Source organism: Ursus arctos, unplaced genomic scaffold (assembly GCF_023065955.2).
Source record: "Ursus arctos isolate Adak ecotype North America unplaced genomic scaffold, UrsArc2.0 scaffold_3, whole genome shotgun sequence".
Taxonomy (NCBI): Eukaryota; Metazoa; Chordata; class Mammalia; order Carnivora; family Ursidae; genus Ursus; species Ursus arctos.
In genome coordinates this window covers 9,770,141-9,790,287 of record NW_026622985.1, presented here as the reverse complement: position 1 = coordinate 9,790,287, position 20,147 = coordinate 9,770,141, and the positions used below count along the sequence as shown (strand labels likewise).

General features: G+C 42.5%; 1 protein-coding gene across 1 annotated transcript in view; it reads left to right on the top strand.

The window, feature by feature from the left end:
• The window catches only part of BLVRA (biliverdin reductase A), a 43,425-nt gene that overhangs the window by 14,428 nt on the left and 8,850 nt on the right, over positions 1-20,147 (top strand). Inside the window, exons 3-5 of the mRNA XM_026502565.4 lie at positions 10,462-10,583; positions 12,506-12,625; positions 13,827-13,924. Coding sequence (XP_026358350.1) covers positions 10,462-10,583; positions 12,506-12,625; positions 13,827-13,924 — 340 coding nt within the window. The remainder of the gene's footprint in view (positions 1-10,461; positions 10,584-12,505; positions 12,626-13,826; positions 13,925-20,147) is intronic.

The following is a 20,147-nucleotide window of genomic DNA, read 5'->3' as shown; positions in this document are numbered from 1 at the left end:
TTGCAAGACAGTGTAGTGGCAACAAATTCCCTTGATGTTTGTTTGTCCAAGAACTCTGTGATTCATCCGTCTTACACAATAAGACTCGCCACAACACATACCCTCCCCGATGTCCATCACCCAGCCCCCCCATCCTTCCACTCCCCTCCCCTCCAGCAGCCCTCAGTTTGTTTCCTGAGATTAAGAGTCTCTTATGGTTTGTCTCCCTCTCTGATTTCGTCTTGTTGCATTTTCTTTCCTCTCTTCCTGTATGATCCTCCACCTTGTTTCTTAAATTCCGCATATCAGTGAAATCATATGATAATTGTCTTTCTCTGATTGACTTCTTCACTTAGCATAATACCCTCTAGTTCCATCCACATCGTTGCAAATGGCAAGATTTCATTTTTGATGGCTGTGTAATATTCTGTCGTATATATATATATATATATATATACCACATCTTCTTTACCCATTCATGTGTTGATGGACATCTGGGCTCTTTCCACAGTTTGGCTATTGTGGACATTGCTGCTAAGAACATTGGGGTGCAGGTGCCCATTTGGATCACTACATCTGTATCTTTGGGGTAAATACCCAGTAGTACAATTGCTGAGTCATAGGGTAGCTCTATTTTCAACTTTTTGAGGAACCTCCATACTGTTCTCCAGAGTGGCTGCACCAACTGGCATTCCCACCAACAGTGTAGGAGGGTTCCCCTTTCTCCACATCCTCGCCAACATCTGTCCGTAGCCATTCTGACTGGTGTGAGGTGGTATCTCATTGTGGTTTTGATTTGTATTTCCCTGATGGCAAGTGATATGGAACATTTTTCATGTGTCTGTTGGCCATTTGTATGTCCTCTTTGAAGAAGTATCTGTTCATGTCTTGTCCCCATTTCCTGACTGGATTATTTGTTTTTTGGGTGTTGAGTTTGATAAGTTCTTTATAGATCTTTGATACCAGCCCTTTATCTGCTATGTCATTTGCAAAAATCTTCTCCCATTCCGTAGGTTACCTAGGTTACCATTTAGTTTTGTTGATTGTTTCCTTTGCTGTGCAGAAGCTTTTTATCTTGATGAAGCCCCAGTAGTTCATTGTTGCTTTTGTTTCCCTTGCCTTTGGAGACATGTCCTTCAAGAAGTTGTTTTGGCCAAAGTCGAAGAGGTTGCTGCCTGTGTTCTCCTTTAGGATTTTGATGGATTCCTATCTCACATTTAGGTCTTTCATCCACTTTGAGTTTATCTTTGTGTATGGTTTAAGAGAATGGTCCAGTTTCATTCTTCTGCATGTGGCTGTCCATTTTTCCCAGCACCATTTATTGAAGAGACTCTTTTTTCCATTGCATATTCTTTCCGGCTTTGTCAAAGATTAGTTGACCATAGAATTGAGGGTCCATTTCTGGGCTCTCTTTTCTGTTTCATTGATCTATGTGTCTGTTTTGGGGTCAGTACTATGCTGTCTTGATGATCACAACTTTGTCATATAGCTTGAAGTCAGGCATTGTGATGCCCCCCAGCTTTGGTTTCCTTTTTCAACATTGCCCTGGCGATTCGGGGTCTTTTCTGGTTCCATACAAATTTTATGATTGTTTGTTCCAGTTCTGTGAAAAATGTCGATAGTATTGTGATTGGGATGGCATTGAACGTGTAGATTCTCTGGGCAGCATAGACATTTTAACAATGTTTATTCTTCCAATCCATGAGCATGCAATACTTTTCCATCTCTTTGTGTCTTCCTCAATTTCTTTCATAAGTGTTCTGTAGTTTCTAGGGTAGAGATCCTTTACCTCTTTGGTTAGGTTTATTCCTAGGTATTTCATGGGTTTTGGTGCAATTATAAATGGGATAGATTCCTTAATTTTTCTTTCTTCAGACACACTGTTAGTGTATAGAAATGCAACTGATTTCTGGGCATTAATTTTGTATCCTGCCACATTGCTGAATTCCTGTATGAGTTCTAGCAACTTTGGGGTGCAGTCTTTTGGGCTTTCCACATAAGTATCATGTCATCTGCAAAGCAGGGGAGTTTGATTTCTTCTTTTCCAATTTGAATGCCTTTTATTTCTTCTTCTTGTCTGATTGCTGATGTTAGGACTTCTAGTACTATGTTGAACAACAGTGGTGAGAGTGGGCCTCCCTGTCATGTTCCTGACCTTAAGGGAAAAGCTCTCAGTTTTTCCCCATTGAGAATGATATTTGCTGTGGGCTTTTTGTAGATGGCTTTTATGATATTGGGATATGTTCCCTCTATCCCTACACTTTGAAGAGTTTTAATTAAGAAAAGATGCTGTACTTTGTCAAATACTTTTTTGCATCAACTGAGAGGATCACAGGGTTCTTGTACTTTCTTTAATTAATGTCGTGTATCACATTGATTGATTTGTGGGTGTTGAACCACGCTTGCAGCCCAGGAATAAATCCCACTAGTTGTGGTGAATAATCCTTTTAATGTACTGTTGGATCCTATTGACTAGTCTTTTGGTGAGAGTTTTTGCATCCATGTTTTTTTTTTTTTTTAAGATTTTTTATTTATTTATTCGACAGAGATAGAGACAGCCAGCGAGAGAGGGAACACAAGCAGGGGGAGTGGGAGAGGAAGAAGCAGGCTCCCAGCGGAGGAGCCTGATGTGGGGCTCGATCCCATAATGCCGGGATCACGCCCTGAGCCGAAGACAGACGCTTAACCGCTGTGCCACCCAGGCGCCCCTGCATCCATGTTTATATGGGATATTGGTCTGTAATTCTCCTTTTTGATGGGGTTTTTGTCTGGTTTTGGGATCAAGGTAATGCTAGCCTCATAGAACGAGTTTGGAAGTTTTCCTTTCATTTCTATTTTCTGAAACAGCTTCAGTAGAATAGGTATTATTTCTTCTTTGAATGTTTGTTAGACTTCCCCAGGGAATGCATCAGGCCCTGGACTCTTGATTTTGGGGAGGTTTTTGATCATTGCTTCAATTTCCTTGCTGGTTATTGGTCTGTTCAGATTGTCTATTTCTTCCTGCTTCAGTCTTGGCAGTTTATAAGTTTCCAGGAAGGCATCCATTTCTTCCAGATTGCCTCGTTTGTTGGCATATAGTTGCTGATAATAACTTCTAACAATTGTTTCTATTTCCTTGCTCTTGGTTGTGATCTCTCCCCTTTCATTCATGATTGTATTAACTTGGGTCCTTTCTCTTTTTTTTTGGATATGTCCATGAGAGACTCTTAACTATAGGAAACAAACTGAGGGTTGCTGGAGGGGAGGTGGGTAGGGGGATGGGGTAACCGGGTGATGGGCATTAAGGAGGGCACATGATGTGATGAGCACTGGGTGTTATACACAACTGATAAAATATTGAACACTACATCCGAAACTAATAATGTACTATAAGATGGCTAATTGAATTTAAATTTTAAAAAGTGATCACAAAACAAAGGTATTAATTGGAAATTGAAAAAAAATGATGAGAAACAAGTAAACAATCTAAATGGGATGAAATGGGTCATTTTATGGTTGGTGGGCTTGGTGGTTAGGGTGGGGAAGGTGCAGATGAAGATATCAGTCAATTCTAAGACTTGGATTAATGGCTTTGGTTGGGTCCTTTATCACTGTCTCCTGTCCTTCACCAGAGGGGTTTCCACGTGTCAACAGTTAGGCATGAAAAGTTGTTGCAGCTGAAGAGGAGGGTTTGACTTTAGGAAAGGCTTTTAAATAATAGTGCACTCATATATATTAACATATATATAAATATATCACTTCATCACGTACAGAGGTTTTTAAAATTTAAGCTTATATATATGAATATTGTAAACACAAATGGATTACTAATTGTGTGATTTTTAAAGATTCTAACAGAACATTGGTCTTCCAAGCTTTCATTCATTTCATTTATGTATATTATACCAAGACAGACATATTTGTGGGTCTAATTTCTTAAAAGAGCTGCTTCACGTATAAATATCTATAGTTAGTAGTTCAGCCATTCCGTGTGTAATTTAATATACTTTCTATGAATTATTCTGAAAGTTTTAAATGGATCATATCATAGTTTTTAATGAAGAATATCACTTACCTTAAATATGCAAGTAGCTTCTTATCTTGCCATAAACCAAGAAACTTAGCAGTAATTTTTTTTTTTTTTTTTTTTTTTGGATAAGGGACATCTATTTTAAGGACATGTATCTCAAATATTGGAGTTAGTACCTTAAAGAAAAGACAGCTCTTTAGTGGATTTAACTGATATATTTTATACAGGCAGTATAAAAGGCAATAGTCTGGGTGCCTAGGTGGCTCAGTTGGTTAAGGGTCTGCCTTTGGGTCATGATCTCAGGGTCCTGGGATCAAGTCCCGCGTTGGGCTCCCTGCTCCGTGGGGAGTCTCCTCCTTCTGCCTTTCCCCCTGCTTGTGCTCACTCTCTCTTTCACAAAAATACATAAAATCTTTAAAAAAAAAAATACTTTCAGTTATCCTAGGAATCACTCCACATATAAGAAAATTATGAACCACTAACTCTCATGAGCATAGAGGCAAACATTTTTAATGAGATTTTAGCAAACAGAATCATCAGTCTATAAAAAGGATAATACATTATGGCCAAGTGAGGTTTATCCTAGGAATGAACGGTATTACCATATTAATAGATTTAAGAAAAATTTAAATGATCATATCAATAGAATCAGAAAAGGCATTTGATAAAATTAAACCATTTATAGTTTTTAAAAATCTCAGCAAAATATGAATAGAAGGAAATATTCACATCCTGATAAAGGGTATCTATAAAAAAAATCTACAGCTAATGTCATTTTTCATGTTAAGGACCCAATATTTTCCCCCGAAGATTAGAAAGTAGGCAAGAATGTCTGCTCTCACTAATCTAAGAATCATAGTGGAAGACCTACCCTTGCAATAAGGCAAGAAAGTGAATGAAACACTGCAGATCGGGAACAAAGACGCGAAACCATCTCTCTTTATGTCTGACTTATGGTCTATGTAGAAAACCTGACAGAACCTACAAAAAAAGCTTCTAGAAGTGAGTTCAGCAAGTTTACAAGATCCAAATCAATATACAGAAATCAATTATGTATTTGCAATAAACAATTTAGAAGTAGAAACTAAAAAATACTATTTATAATAGCACTAAAAATCATAAGAGACTTGGGAATAAATTTAACAAAATATGTGCAAGATTCATACACTGAAAATGATAGAATGAAAGAAATCAAAGAAGACCTAAATATATGGGGATATATACCATGTTCATGAATTTGAAGATTCACTATTCCAAGATATTTATTTTTTCCCACACTAATCTGTAGATTCGAAGTAATCCCATTCAAAATCCTGGCAGATTTTTTCTTTTCGGTAGAAATTGACAAGTTGATTCTAAAATTTTTATGTAAAGGCAGGAGAACTAGAATTTTGGAAAACAAAAAAAAAGTTGGAAGGTTGACAGTAACTGATTTTTTTTTTTTAAGATTTTATTTATTTATTCGACAGAGATAGAGACAGCCAGCGAGAGAGGGAATACAAGCAGGGGAGTGGGAGAGGAAGAAGCAGGCTCATAGCGGAGGAGCCTGATGTGGGGCTCGATCCCATAACGCCGGGATCACGCCCTGAGCCAAAGGCAGATGCTTAACCGCTGGGCCACCCAGGCGCCCCTGACAGTAACTGATTTTAAAACTTACTATAAACTACAACAATCGAGACAATACCACAAAGGTGCAAAGGCATTTCAAAGAAAAAAAAAATAGTTTTTCTCAACAAATTTTCATTGGAACAATTGGATGTCATATGCAAAGAGGAAAAGAAAAAAAACCTCATGGCTTCCAGAGCAGGTGGCACATGAGCTGGGGGTGAAGTCTGGCTGTATTTACACACAAGCCTGGCATACCTCTGCTTCACTGTAGGCAAAGTCCATGTGGCCTGTGGAACACACATTCGAGAGGCTGCCTCTCTACCTAAAAATTTTTTACAAGAACCTCAATTCATGCCTTACACCATATACAAAAAATAATTCAAATCAGAACATGAAGTAACTAAAACTATAAAGCTTAAACTGTACAACTGCTAAAAGAAAGCATAGGAAAAAGTTTTTATGTCCTTGTAGGATACATTAAATTTTTTTTGATAAGTCGAACTTCATCAGAATGAAGAACTTTAGCTCCTCAAAAGACATTCTTAAGAAAATGAAAAGACATGCTACCGACTACAAATTACAAATTAGACAAATGACTTCAATATCAAAAATATATCAAGAACTCTAAAAAAATAAGAAGAAAACAAACAACCCAATAGAAGTTGGCAAAAGATTTTGAAGAGACACTTCACCAATGTAGATATACAGACGGCACGTAGCACATATGAGACCACCCTCGACATCACTCGTCATGGAAATGTCGGTAGAAACCACAGATACCACAACATACCAATTATGAAGGCTAAAATGAAAAGGAGGAGAAAAATCTGATAGTACCAGATGTTGGTGAGAATGTTGAACTCCACCATCGGTGGGGAGAATGCAAAACTCTACATATAGTCATTCCAGGGTTCACTTGGGTAAACAGTTTGGCGATTTCTCATAAAGTTAAACCTACACTTAACATATAACCCCGCAAACCTAACATATGACTTAACATATGACCTGGCGCTCTTCTACCCAGGTATGTACCCAAGTTAAATAAGAACTATGTTGACACCAAAAGTAGTCAATGACTGACTCTAGCAGCTTTATTCATAATACAGTGAATGATGAAGTCATTCAAACTGGGAGCATCAGAAACGTTCTTCGTTTGCCAAATGGATAAACCTACCAGTATAGTCCTACAATGGACTATTGCTGCTCAGTAATAAAAAGAAAGAACTGTCTGATCCAGGTAACAACACAGATAAAAAATGCATTGTGCTAAGTTGAAGCCAGAGTCAAAAGACTACATATTGGATGACTTCATTTATAGGACTTTCTGGAAAAGGCAAAACTATTGAGACGGTAGGCAAGCAGTGGTTGCCTGGAGTGGGATTAGGGTTTGACTACCAAGGAGCACAGGTCATTTTGGAAGAGGGTGATAGAACTGTCTTAGATCTTGATTTGTGGGAGTAATGTGACTGTATGTTGGTCAAAACTCATAGAAATGTACACTAACAGGGTGAATTTTATCAGGTGCGAAAAACAATCTAACCAATACCATCAGAAAGGGCTTCATAAAATGCCCAGGTCTTGAAAGGTTTGAAGGTGTACAGGTGGGCGGTAGGGAGGAGCTCAAGGGACACAGGATTTCCAAGGGCTTAGAGATAGCAAACATACGAAGTTTTATGTACTTTCCAGTTGTTTGGAAAGTCAGAAGTGTAAAGCACGCAGTGGGAGAGGTGACCAGAAGAAGTAGACAGAGACAATACCACGGAGGTGCAAATGTGGTAGATTTGCTTAAGAAGTCTTTGGTAAAGGGGCGCCTGGGTGGCACAGCGGTTAAGCATCTGCCTTCGGCTCAGGGCATGATCCCGGCGTCACGGGATCGAGCCCCACATCAGGCTCCTCCACTATGAGCCTGCTTCTTCCTCTCCCACTCCCCCTGCTTGTGTTCCCTCTCTCGCTGGCTGTCTCTATCCTGTCGAATAAATAAATAAAATCTTTAAAAAAAAAAAAAGAAGTCTTTGGTAAAGATTTTCCTACTTACTTACTTCCTTCTTTATTTATTAAATATTTATTTTGTTTATTTTATAGACAAAAATGGTTTTAAAATCTGTAAATGATAAGTGTTGTATAAAGAAGAAACGCTTTAAGATAAGAGATGGGAGATACCAGACAGCTTTAATGTTCTTCTCCTTTTTTTTTTTTTTTTAACGTAGCCAACTAAAATGTTTGTTTTTATTTTAAAAGTCTGGCCTTCCTGCTTGCTTGTTTTTAAATTGCCTTTTTTTAAAAATTTAAGTTCAATTAATTAACATATAGTGTATTATTAGTTTCAGAGGTAGAGGTCAGTGATTCATCAGTCTTCTGTAACACCCAGTGCTCATTCCATCCCATGCCCTCTTTAATGCCCATCACCCAGTTATCTCAAGACTTCCTTGAGATATTATAAGACTTACATTGTTGCATGTTTTATGATTATATCCACTATTTCCAAGCCCTGCAGGTATCTGCTCCCCCCCTTGAAGCCTTTGAAAGAATGCCTCTGCCCCATTTGCCCCCAGATAACTATGTGGCTCCCCTTCTCAGTTTATTCAGGTCTTTGTTCAAAGCTGCCTCCTCAGAGAGGCTTTCCCTTACCACCCCTTCAAAACCAAGGCACCCCCTCCTATAATCTCCCTCTGGTCCCCTTACCCCACTTCATTTACCCTGGTAATGCACACTGTCTCTTGACGTTTATTCATGTGTCGACTTGTTTGCTCTCTCCCTTCTTTAAAATCTCTGTTAAGATCAGGGTCTGTCCACAGTACATCCCTGGAGCCTGACACTTTTTGAAGTAAACCATACATGCAAAGGCCCTGAGGTGCAAATGACTATCACATGCTAAAAGAGCAGGAAGAAGGCCAGTATGACGAGAGAGAGAGGGCCAGGAGATGAGCTAAGAGATAGGCAGGGGCCAGATCACGAAGGCCTTTGTAGACCACGGCAAGGGGTTTGGGTTTACTTCTGAGTATAATAGGTGGCCTCCAGAGAGTTGTAAGCTGGGAGGCAGGTAGGGAGGGTCAGATAATTATCTGATCATATTTAATCTAAAGAGCATTCTTGCTGCTATATGAAGACTAGACAAAACAGGGCAAAGAGTGAAGCAAGGGAACCAGTTATAAAGATTACCAGAACAGTCAGTCCAAGGGATGAGATTGTGACTTGGATTAGGGGGTAGCAAGGAAGATGGACAGGAGTAGATAGAAGGCTTATGGATGGATCTTGGCAGTTTGTTGGTGAATTGGGTATGGAATGTGGGACAGACAAAAAAGGCAAGGATAACTCCCAAGTTTAAGGACCTGAGCAACTGAGTGGATGGTGGTAGCATTTATCGAGGTGGGAGGGTCTGAGGGAAATATACCTTGGGGGAGGGGCTGGGGTAGAAAGTGGAAAATTTTTTGTTTTTGGTTCCATGAACACCCAAGGGGCAAAGAGGCTCCTTTTTTCATCTTAAAGTATTTTTTTAATTGAGATGTAGTTGACATATAATAATATATTGGTTTCAGGTGTACAGCCTAATGATTCAGTATTTTCTTTTTTAAAGAACTTGGACTTCAGTATTTTTCTGTCTTTAGCTGGTGTCTTGGTTTGGGCTGTGATGATAAAGCAGATAAAGTACCATAGACCAGATGGCTGATAAAGAACAGAAACGTGTATCTTACAGTTCTGGAGGCTGGAAGTCTGAGATCCGACTCCATGGTCAGGCTCTGGTGAGGACTGTCTTCCAGGCTGCAGACTGCTGACACTTGTGACTCGTCTAAGGGCACTAATCCCATTCCTGGGTCCTCCTACCTCATGACCTCATCTAATCCTAATTACCTCCCAAAGGCCCCATCTCCTCATACCATCCTGCTAGGGGTTAGGGTTTCAATATATGAATTTTGGAAGGACACGGTCCGTCGATAACAGTTGGGAAAATGAAGGGTTTTAATCAGGGGACGGACTTAGTTTTTATCTTAAGCAGCTGCTCTGGCGGCCTGTGGCCCATGCGTGGGAAGGATGAGATCAGAAGGAGTCAGACCGGGTGGTGATTTAGGCAAAGAAATCCTGGGCCAACCCTAGAGCAGTGGACACAGGAAGGGGCGGAATCGGTGGGAAATGGTGACAGACAGATCTCACAGGTGGCAGGGAGGGGTGAATCCGAGATGACATTCCCACTTACTCAGAGACATCCAAGGAGAACTGCGTTTGAGGGAGGTGTAGAGGTAATTTTATCAGTTTGGATGAATTGAGTGGCTCTGTAACCTTAAGAAGGGACTGGACTTTTCACTCTAACACTGTTTGCACCCAGCCCCCAGCAGTATACCCGAATACCAGGGAAGCTTCCCCAGTAGAGTGGGAGTGAACCTGGTTGGAACTCAGAAGGCTGTAGCGGGGAGTCTGAATAAGGTGACAGCTCATGGGTTGCCCTGTGTCCTGTATGCCAGCATCTCTAAGCAGCTGTGGCCCTGAATGTCTCCTCGCTGTATCAGATTGCATGTCCACTGGAGGAAGGATTCAGGGAGGACAGAGGTACGACTTGCAGAGGAAGATCTCATCTTTGGAGAGGTGGCAGTCTAAATGGAACGGCGAACGTGAGGACCCTTCTCTGTGGATGACACAGTCAGAGCTCCTGTAGAATTTTGTCTTGGGTGGAGCTGACTTCCCCCTGAGCCCTCATTTCAGGGGGTGTCTTGTTCCACCCTTGTACGCTATGGCTTCTGGTGTGTTCTGGGTTGACTCCTTTCCTTCCTTGTCTAGACTCTGACTGGTCCCGCTGACATGTCTTTGCTTTGCTGTTCTCTGCTAGATGCAGTGACTGTTTTTAAATCCTACCTCGGTCCCTTGTGTTTCAGCCCGAGAGGAAGTTCGGAGTGGTGGTGGTTGGCGTTGGCAGGGCCGGCTCCGTGCGGATCAGGGACTTGCGGAACCCACATGCTTCCTCGGCATTCCTGAACCTGATTGGCTTCGTGTCCAGGTGCCTTGTCATGCCTGGCAAGACCAGGGCTTGGGACATAGAGATTCTCCAGGCCCAGGAGAGAGAGAGCCGGCTCTGGGTCATTCCAGAGAACCGTGTTCACGCTCAGGGTCAGCCCCACGAGATCTCAAGTTGGGGTGGGGCTGGGAGCTGGGGTGCCGGATCCGCAGCTGGGAGGTACAGCGAGTCAGCCTGCGAAGACAAAGGCAAGGAAGATGAGAGCAGGGCCTGATGCCTACAGAAGGGCCACAGTGAACACAGGGCGGGCTGGCCTGAAGAAGGCCAGCAGGGGTGCCAGTTAATCATTTATCAGTCACCATGGTAGCCGTCCCTGCGGTGGCCCTGGGCTGGAAAGCCTTACCAGTTATTTGACATTGATACCATTATCAACCTCACCTCACAGATAAAGAAACTGAGCCACAGAGAGGTTACGTAATTTGCCTGTGGCCACACAGCCAGCAAGTCTAAGACCTGGGTTTGGATACAGGTCTACTGATTCCAAAGCCCATTATCTAAGCAACGTGTGTTCTTTTCCCTTTGATAATTTTGAGCCTCGCTTTTATCTCCTGTAACTTCATTTCTCTCCGATAACTCAGTCAAAACCAAACTTCCCACCCTGTTTCTTCTCTGACCCGCACTCAGTCAGCACCTTCCTCCACCGCTCACCGCATCCTCACTTACGCCACTCACCAAACTAACACTGTAATGTGACTGATTAGTGTGCACTGTGGACAAGATGTGGGCAAGTGTGTGGGCTGAGGAGAAGAGGGGGAGCTACTTAGGCACCCCTCTCTGCTTTGTAGTGCTTTCGAGAAATCAAAGCATGATTAACTATTGAGATGGTCCACACAGACCCTCTGGGGCACTAGAGAAACCCGGAAGTGGTAGGAATCTGCCCTTGGTCAATCTTTGCACAGAAATAGGAGATCGAAATTATTATTAACCAGCACTGTAACTCCCGTCGCACCCCTCCCTGAGGCTGGACTGAACACAGCGCTTGGGCTCCAGGCTGAAGTGGGGCCTCTCCTTGTCCCTTGAACTCCAGTCCTCTGCTAGCTGGCTGCCATGACTGATACAGTGGCAACCCCTGAACGACTCAAGTCATGTGGGAAGATGGCCAGCTCATACCCCTGCTTTACTTCACCCCTGTCTTTCTCACACTGTTCCCCTTCTCACATACTCTGTTTCTCATCGCCTACCTGCTAAGTCCTACCATCTCCCCAGGAACCCCACTCTGAAACCCGAAATGAGATGTGCCTTGCCTTCACTGAATTACCCACCTGAACCCCCAAACACGACATTTCTCTTGTTAATCTTGGTTGATATTATATGTTTACATGTGTCTTCCTTCTTCTCTTAGACTGTGAGTGAAGTCTGGCAGTCAGAGCGCCCGGCCGAGTGCTTGGAGCCGGCTGTGATCATAGAGACCGCGTCTCATGGGATGAAAGGAGATCAGTTGCCTTTATTTTAGAGATGGAGTAAATTCAAAGATTGCCATGTCATTCAGGCTGTTAACAGTGCGGGTCTCTTTTTTTTTTTTTAAGATTTTATTTATTTATGTGACGGAGAGACAGCCAGCAAGAGAGGGAACTAAGCAGGGGAGTGGGAGAGGAAGAAGCAGGCTCCCAGCGGAGGAGCCCGATGGGGGACTTGATCCCGGAATGTCGGGATCACACCCTGAGCCGAAGGCAGACGCTTAATGACTGTGCCACCAGGCGCCCCCGGGTCTCTTGACTTAAACCCTGAGGCTGTTTTTCTCACCCTGTGGTGGAAAATGTCCTGGACGTGGGAGGGAGGGAATTAATTTCTTCATTTCCAAAAGCTGGTGACCAGGACATCACTGGGAGGAGAGGAGAAGGATGGTGTCCCTTTATGTGACATTCTGTGTACTTCTGAGTTACAGTTTTGTTATTCTCAAATAGACGAGAGCTTGGGAACATTGATGAAGTCCAGCAGATTTCTTTGGAAGATGCTCTCTCCAGTCAAGAGGTTGAGGTTGCTTATATCTGCAGCGAAAGCTCCAGCCATGAGGACTATATCAGGTGGGTTTTCAACGTAGGCAGTCCTGACCTTGCACAGTAGTGAAGGAATTTGGAAATGACTGGGCAAGCCGAAACCTCGCAAAGAAGTGTTAATAATTGAAGGGGTAAGTTACAGTGGTGCCAACTCTGTCCTTTGTGCTTTTCACATTTTAAATCTCTCTGAGAGTTCCTTTCCTATGAACTCTTTTTGCCATGAGATAAGTGAGGAAAGAACGTAGTGGTGGCATCGGAGGGGGGGAGATGACATGACAGAGCAAGAGAAGTGACGCGTCCCCTGCCCCACCTTCAGATGCCAAGCCTAGAGTCCTTCAAGCATTGGGCGGGGCTGAGCCTGGGAGGAGGAGCCCCACGCATGACCTGGCAGCTAACAGGGCAGTTCCAGCCTCTTCCCCGAATCTCACTTCCCTTCCAGGTCCTTACGGTAAATTGCAGCTGCCAGCCACGCCGTTCCCCGGGAGTCAGCTGCTCCCTCCTTGTCACTTCAACTCTAGTGTGGAAAGAAACTCCTTTCCTTGGTTCCCTTTATCCTTCTTTGAGCCCAGAGCATATTTCCTTAAAAAGGTGATTTCGTAATTCTCCTCTTATAAATGTTTGTACCTTAAGAGTATCTGGAGGATAAAATCTAAACTTCGGAGCACAGCATTCTAGGTTCCTCAGCGTCAGGCTCTCAGCTACTTTTCTGACTTGGTTTCCCCCCACTCCCGGTAGTTACTCCCCTGCCACGTATTACCCAGATGGGCAAGTCTCCATTCAACACCCAAGCCTCCATATGCTGCCCAGAGTGAAATCCCTTCATCTTGCTTGTTGCTCCTGAAAAACGCCTACGCATCTTCCAGATGTTACTGGAATCTTTCAGGGGGTGTCAGGCGGAGCTGGCTGTTCACGGGTATGGCTGTCACGTGATGTACACGTTGATGTCTTCTGTTTCTCCTCCAGAGTAGCCGGCCAAGAGTACCTAGTTGAATACACGAGTAGGTGAATGGATGAGTGTTCAAATTAACACACACCTAGAACGCCTCGTCAGCACAGTAGAAAGTAACAGAAGTACAGTTCTTCCTCCTTATCCTCTGGCCCTGATGCTCTGCATTCCTTCGTGACGCAGAGACGTATATGTTTTTAGAACAGCCCATTCTCTGGCATGCAGGGCATTTTAGTGACGCTTACTTGAAGCGTATTTTCTCTCTCTCTCTTTTTTCCAAAGGCAGTTCCTTAATGCTGGCAAACACGTCCTTGTGGAATATCCCATGACACTGTCTTGGGCAGCAGCACAGGACCTGTGGAAGCTGGCTGAGCAGAAAGGTGACGTATGTTCTGTCTGTCGAACACAGACCCTCTTTTAGAGTTTCTGCCTCTAAGATGTCTTTGGAACCATCTTTAGGCCTTTAAAACGTAAGCCTGTGTCAGATATGTCCTGTGGGCTCCCAGCGCCCTAGCCATCCCCTGTACCGTAGGCACGCATAATGGGTGCGCGTGGAGGGCCAGCAGGGTAGAGGGACGAGTGGGAATTTGCAAACTTCTGTTAGAAACTTATCAGCTTCTTTTACTCTCATGAAAAGTATGAATTAGCTTCGACTTACGCTAGTGGCATATTATTCTGCTGTTATTCTTACGTTACGTGCATTGCTAATGGAAAAATGTCCAAATCAGAGTAATTGATTGTCTTATCTGCATACTCTGTAGGTTGTGTTGTTTCTTTTTTTTTTTAAAGATTTTATTTATTTATTTGACAGAGATAGAGACAGCCAGCGAGAGAGGGAACACAAGCAGGGGGAGTGGGAGAGGAAGAAGCAGGCTCATAGCGGAGGAGCCTGATGTGGGGCTCGATCCCGTAACGCCGGGATCACGCCCTGAGCCGAAGGCAGACGCTCAACCGCTGTGCCACCCAGGCGCCCCGGTTGTGTTGTTTCTTAAGAGGAGTATCGTTTATCAAGTATTTACTATATGCCAGCCACTTGGGAACTCTACTAAGCACTTTATGTGTCATTTTATTTTTAATTCTCCTAGAAACCCTTGGAGGTGGGTTCTTTTCTCTGGCTTACGTAAAGGAATGTTACGTAATTCCTTATGTAAAGGCATCCATGCTTCAGAGAAGTTAAGTAATTTGTGCCAGATTACAAAATTGGTAACATGATTCCGAACTGGGAGAATGAGATTTGAATTCAATCCTTTCCGGCTCTGAAGTTGACATCGTTCCTTTAAGCCATACTGCCCTCCAGAGATTTTTGTTTTTACGCTCCCCCCGCAAGTCCCTTTATGGAGGCAACAAGAATTAACGAGAATATTTAGGGATTACAGGATCTAGTTAAATAAACGGACTCTTTGTTTCAACATTTGCTATTGAAAATCTCTAATACATAAGCCACGTATGGTGAACACTTACATGAAAATCACCAAAGAAAGCACCCTGCGCTGGTCACTAGTGTAGACTGCTGGGACTTTGCTGGAACTCTCGTAGCACTCTGTAGCCCTGGGATGTACTCTGAAGAACAGAGCCCATCTTTCCCCTTGGTGAGCCCAGCGCTAAACGCTGCCTAGAACTGAGGAGGCCTTCAGGAGGCGTTGGGTGAAGGAGCCGATAGACGATTATGGATGGGAGTGAGAGGAGCTTTGAGGCCATCACCTTTGGTATTCTTTTCTCATGGCACAGATGTCTATGGACAAAGAGCAAGATACTAAATACCCCATAGATTTCTTGCTAATCGCAAAGAAAAAAATGTACTTTTACAATGAAGAACTCTGTTGGTATCATCCTAACCAAATGATTGCTGACATGGGTCCATCTGATATCACAGACCATCTGATGTCATGTACACAGCATCAACCACATAATTGAGATTTACAGGTAAAACACGGATAAAGGACCATATTAAAGGACACTGTAAAAAAAATCAAGCAAACTAGAACGTGGAACACTCTGCAAAAAAATAGGCCAAGTTTCTCCAGAAAGATAATATCCTGCCCTTAGTGACTTCCTTCCAGAGTGAATACGGAAAGAAGGGGAAAGAATACACTTTACACTGGAGAAAGCAAACACTACCTCAGCTAGTTGACTAAAATTAACATGAGCAGTGGTAAGTCATGGTAAGAAGATGCACCTTCAATGTAATATGATGAGAAAGGCCCATTACCTCTGTAGTTTCCCCCCAAAACATAGCCTCAGTGCGATCATGAAAATAGCAGCAGAAAAATCCCAGTTGAGGGGCATTCTACAAAAATGCCTGAGCAATACTCTTCAGCACGGTCAAGGTCATTAAAAAACAAAAGAGGGGGCGCCTGGGTGGCACAGCGGTTAAGCGTCTGCCTTCGGCTCAGGGCGTGATCCCGGCGTTATGGGATCGAGCCCCACATCAGGCTCCTCTGCTATGAGCCTGCTTCTCCCTCTCCCACTCCCCCTGCTTGTGTTCCCTCTCTTGCTGGCTGTCTCTCTCTGTCGAATAAATAAATAAAATCTTTAAAAAAAAAAAAGGTTAAGTTCTGAGCATATAATGTACGGCACGTAAGTATAATTAATATGCTTGCGAGTTGCTGAAAGTAGGCCTTACACATTCTCATCACACACACACACACACAGTTAACTGTGCAGGGTGATGGACGTGTTGTCTTTCCCTTGGTAATCACTCCACGGCGTATATGCTCACAAAACAGGTTGTACACTTTAAACATATAGAATTATATGTGACACTCCTCAGTTTAAAAAAATGGGGAAAAAATTGAGGAAATTACATACTGTCATCTAAGCCTCAGATTAGAGATTCCGACCCCATTCAAATTTTCCCGGTTTTCCTAATAACATCTTTTAGAGCAAAATGATTGAATTTAAAACCACGTATGGTCTTCAGTTGACACATCACACGGTCTCCGCTCTGGACAGTTCCTTAGTCTCCTTGGTAGTCAGGAAGATTACAGGCCAGTTATTTTGTAGAATGTTCTAAATTTGGGTTTATCTGATGTGTCTTCGTGATTAGATTCAGCGTAGGCAACCTTCACAGGAACATTGTAGAACCAGTGCTGTGTTCTTCCAAGTGAAAGAAGCGGCGTCCCATTCAGTTTGTCCATTAATAATTATATCATTGGATTAAGGGGGTGTCTGCCAGGTTTCTACGCTGGAAGTTACTTCTTACCCCTTTGTATTCACGATTATTTTGTGGGGAGGTAGTTTGAAACTTGATAAATATCCGTTATTTATCACACTTTCTGATTATTCATTTATGAATTTATATCAACATGGATTGATTCATGGCTTCCGTTTTTAATTAAATGCATTATAGTCCACTTTGTTTTGATATTAAAATTGTTTCATATGTGATTAGTGGGGACCTCTTCATCGCTAGCTCTTGTGTCACGTAATCATATTTCCATTATTCTTTGAGCAGTTCCTTGCTTTCCGGCATCAACTGGTTTGTGTTCCTTGTGTACTTTCTGTGCCTCAGCGGTGCCCTTAGCCATTTCTCTAAGGAGCTGAGGTCCATTTAGTGGTGAATGGTTTTTTTTAATTTTTAAATGGAGATATAATTGATATATAACATTATATTAGTTTCGGGTATACAGTGTAATGATCCCATATTTTTATATATTGTAAAATGATCATCACAATAAGTTAACACCCATCACCACACAGTTAGTTTTTTTCTTGTGATGAGAACTTTCAAGGTCTGTTCTCTTAGCAACTTGCAAGTATATAGTACAGTGCTAACTACTGTTACTATGCTGTACATTGTATTTCCATGGCAGTATCATCCCAGTTATAATTGGAAGTTTGGACCTTTTGCCCACCCTCGCGTATTTTGCCCACCCCCCCCACCCCCTACCTCTTACAGCCACCAATCTGTTCTCTGTATCCGCTCAGTTTGTATCTGTCAGTTTGCTGGCTTCTTTTGTTTTTGTTTGTTTCTTTTTAGATTCCACACGTGTGCTGTCTTTCTCTGACTTATGTCACTTAGCATAATGCCCTCAAGATCCCCCTATTTTGTTGCAAATGGCAAGATTACCTTCTCTTTTATGGCTGAGTAACATGCCAGGGAACCTTTATGTCACTCTTTCTTTACCCAGTCAGCCATGAGTTGACACTGGGGTTGTTTCCCTGTCTCAGTAAATAATACTACAGTGAACAGGACGGTGCAGATACCTTATTGAGTTACTGTTTTCATTCCCTTTGGCTAAGTGCCCAGACGTGGGATTGCCAGATCGTGTGGTAGCTCCATTTTTAAGTTTTGGAGGCAACTCCACGCTGTTTCCTGTGGTGGCTGCAGCAGTTTATGTTCCCAGCAGCAGTGCAATAAATTCTATTTTGCCATCAAGCTTTGTACTCTAGGTGTGATCCATAGAAAGATCTAGGAACATGTGTATATGAATTTGTGTGTGTGTGTGTGTGTGTGTGCTGTGGTTACCACGTGTGTTTATCACAATAGATCACTGAGTGAATGAGAGAAAAAGAAGCAAAGATGCAGTTGAAAGATAAAGTCTTATTTGTTATTTAAATCCAATTAGCCAACATATAGCACATCATTAGTTTCAGATGTAGAGTTCAGCGATTCATCAGTTGCATATAACACCCCGTGCTCATCACATCACGTGCCCTCCTTAGTGCCCATCACCCAGTTACCCCACCCCCCTGCCCACCTCCCCTCCAGCGACCCTCAGTTTGTTTCCCATGGTTGAGAGTTTCTCATGGTTTGTATCCCTCTCTGATTTCTTCCCAGTTTCCCCTCCCTTCCCCTATCATCCTCTGTGCTGTTTCTTATATTCCTCATTTGAGTGAAACCATATAATTGTCTTTCTCTATTGAACTTATTTCACTCGGCATAATACACTCCAGTTCTATCCATGTCGACGTAAATGGTAAGATGTTTATCCTTTTGACGGCTGAGTAATATTCCATTGTAGATATATACCACATCTTTGATAAAGTCTTTTTTTAAGATGTTTATTTATTTATTTATTTAGAGAGAACATGAGTGGGGGGAGGGGCCGGGGAAAGGCGGACAGGGAATCTCAAGCAGACGCCATGCTGAGCGTGGCGCCCAACACGGGGTCCAGTCCCACAACACTGAGATCACGACCTGAGCTGAAATCAAGAGTCAGACACTCAACCAGCTGAGCCACCCAGGCGATGAAAGATAGAAAAAATTATTTAACGACCAGGGATACGGAAATACAGAAATGGAAATATAAAAATAGTTCTGAAGAGAATCGAACATGCTCCAGAACGTGGTCCAACTTCCCAGATGCCCAGGTCCCCTCATAGGCATATAAATATGGATAAAACCACCACCGGAGAGAAGCTTCCACTTATTGTAAGAAGCTTTCTTTGCCACATTCATGGGCTAGGTCGTGGCCCGAAGGAATCTCACTCTCCCACACACCTAACTCTCTAGAGATTCAGGCGATACGCCTGCTTACTCATAAGGTGTGAGAACAAGCCCCCCACATTCTGCAGTTTTCTGTGAAGCTGGGATAAGCAATGGCCAGTGTCCCAGGAGCATCTCCCAGTGTCCCAGATTTCCCTCTGTGTTTATGTGAAAGTATAGATCTTAAACACACTTTATACTGAATCACAAAATAGTTCTTAAGTATTTTTTCCAGACTCATGGCCAATGTGCGCGAAAAGATGCTCAGTGTCCCGAATCAGGAAAATGCAAATCAAAACCCCAGTGAGTTATCATCACCTCACACCCATTAGAATGGCTGTTAGCAAGAAGAAAAGAGACAACAGGTGCCGGTAAAAGGTGAAAAGGATGGTCATATACACTGTTAGCGGGAAACTACGGAGGTTCCTCAAAAAATTAAAAATAGGTCTACCATACACTCCAGCAATTTCACTTCTGGGTGTTTATCCAAAGAAAATGAAAGTGGGATTTTGACAAGATACATGCATTCCCCTATTTATCACCACATTATTCACAATAGCAACAACCCAAGTGCCCGTCAACAGAGGAGTATTTTTAAAAAGTATGGTACACACACAAAGTGGAATATTCAGTGATGGGAAAGGAGGACGTCCTGCCATTTACAACAACATGGGTAGTTCCTGAGCCCAACATGCTAAGTCAGAGAAAGACAAGCACTACGTGATATCACCCATATGTGGAGTCTAGAAAGTCAGACCTGTAAAAAGACCCAGTGAAATGGTTGATTACCAAGGGATAGGATGTGTGCGGGGGAAATAGTTATAATGTTTAAGGGTACAAACTTGTAACAAGTAGTAAATAAGCCATAAAGATATAAAAATCAATAAATAAAAATAAGAGGGAAATACTAAGCAAAACATACTTGAACAAAAGAGCTTCAATCGTGCTTTAAGTTTTTCCTTGTTTTGTTTTCGTTTTGTGGACAAAAGAGGTCGGTAATATGGGGGGAATATATATGAAAAAAATAGGCATGTGAGACTAGTTGAAAATAAAGAGCTATCGAAGAGGGGGAGATAGTTCTGGTATTTTATGCAACTTCTAGCCTAGATAAGAAAAAGGTACCAGAGCAAAAATTTCTAACAGCTTTATTTTATAATCCAAAATTTTAGTTGTGA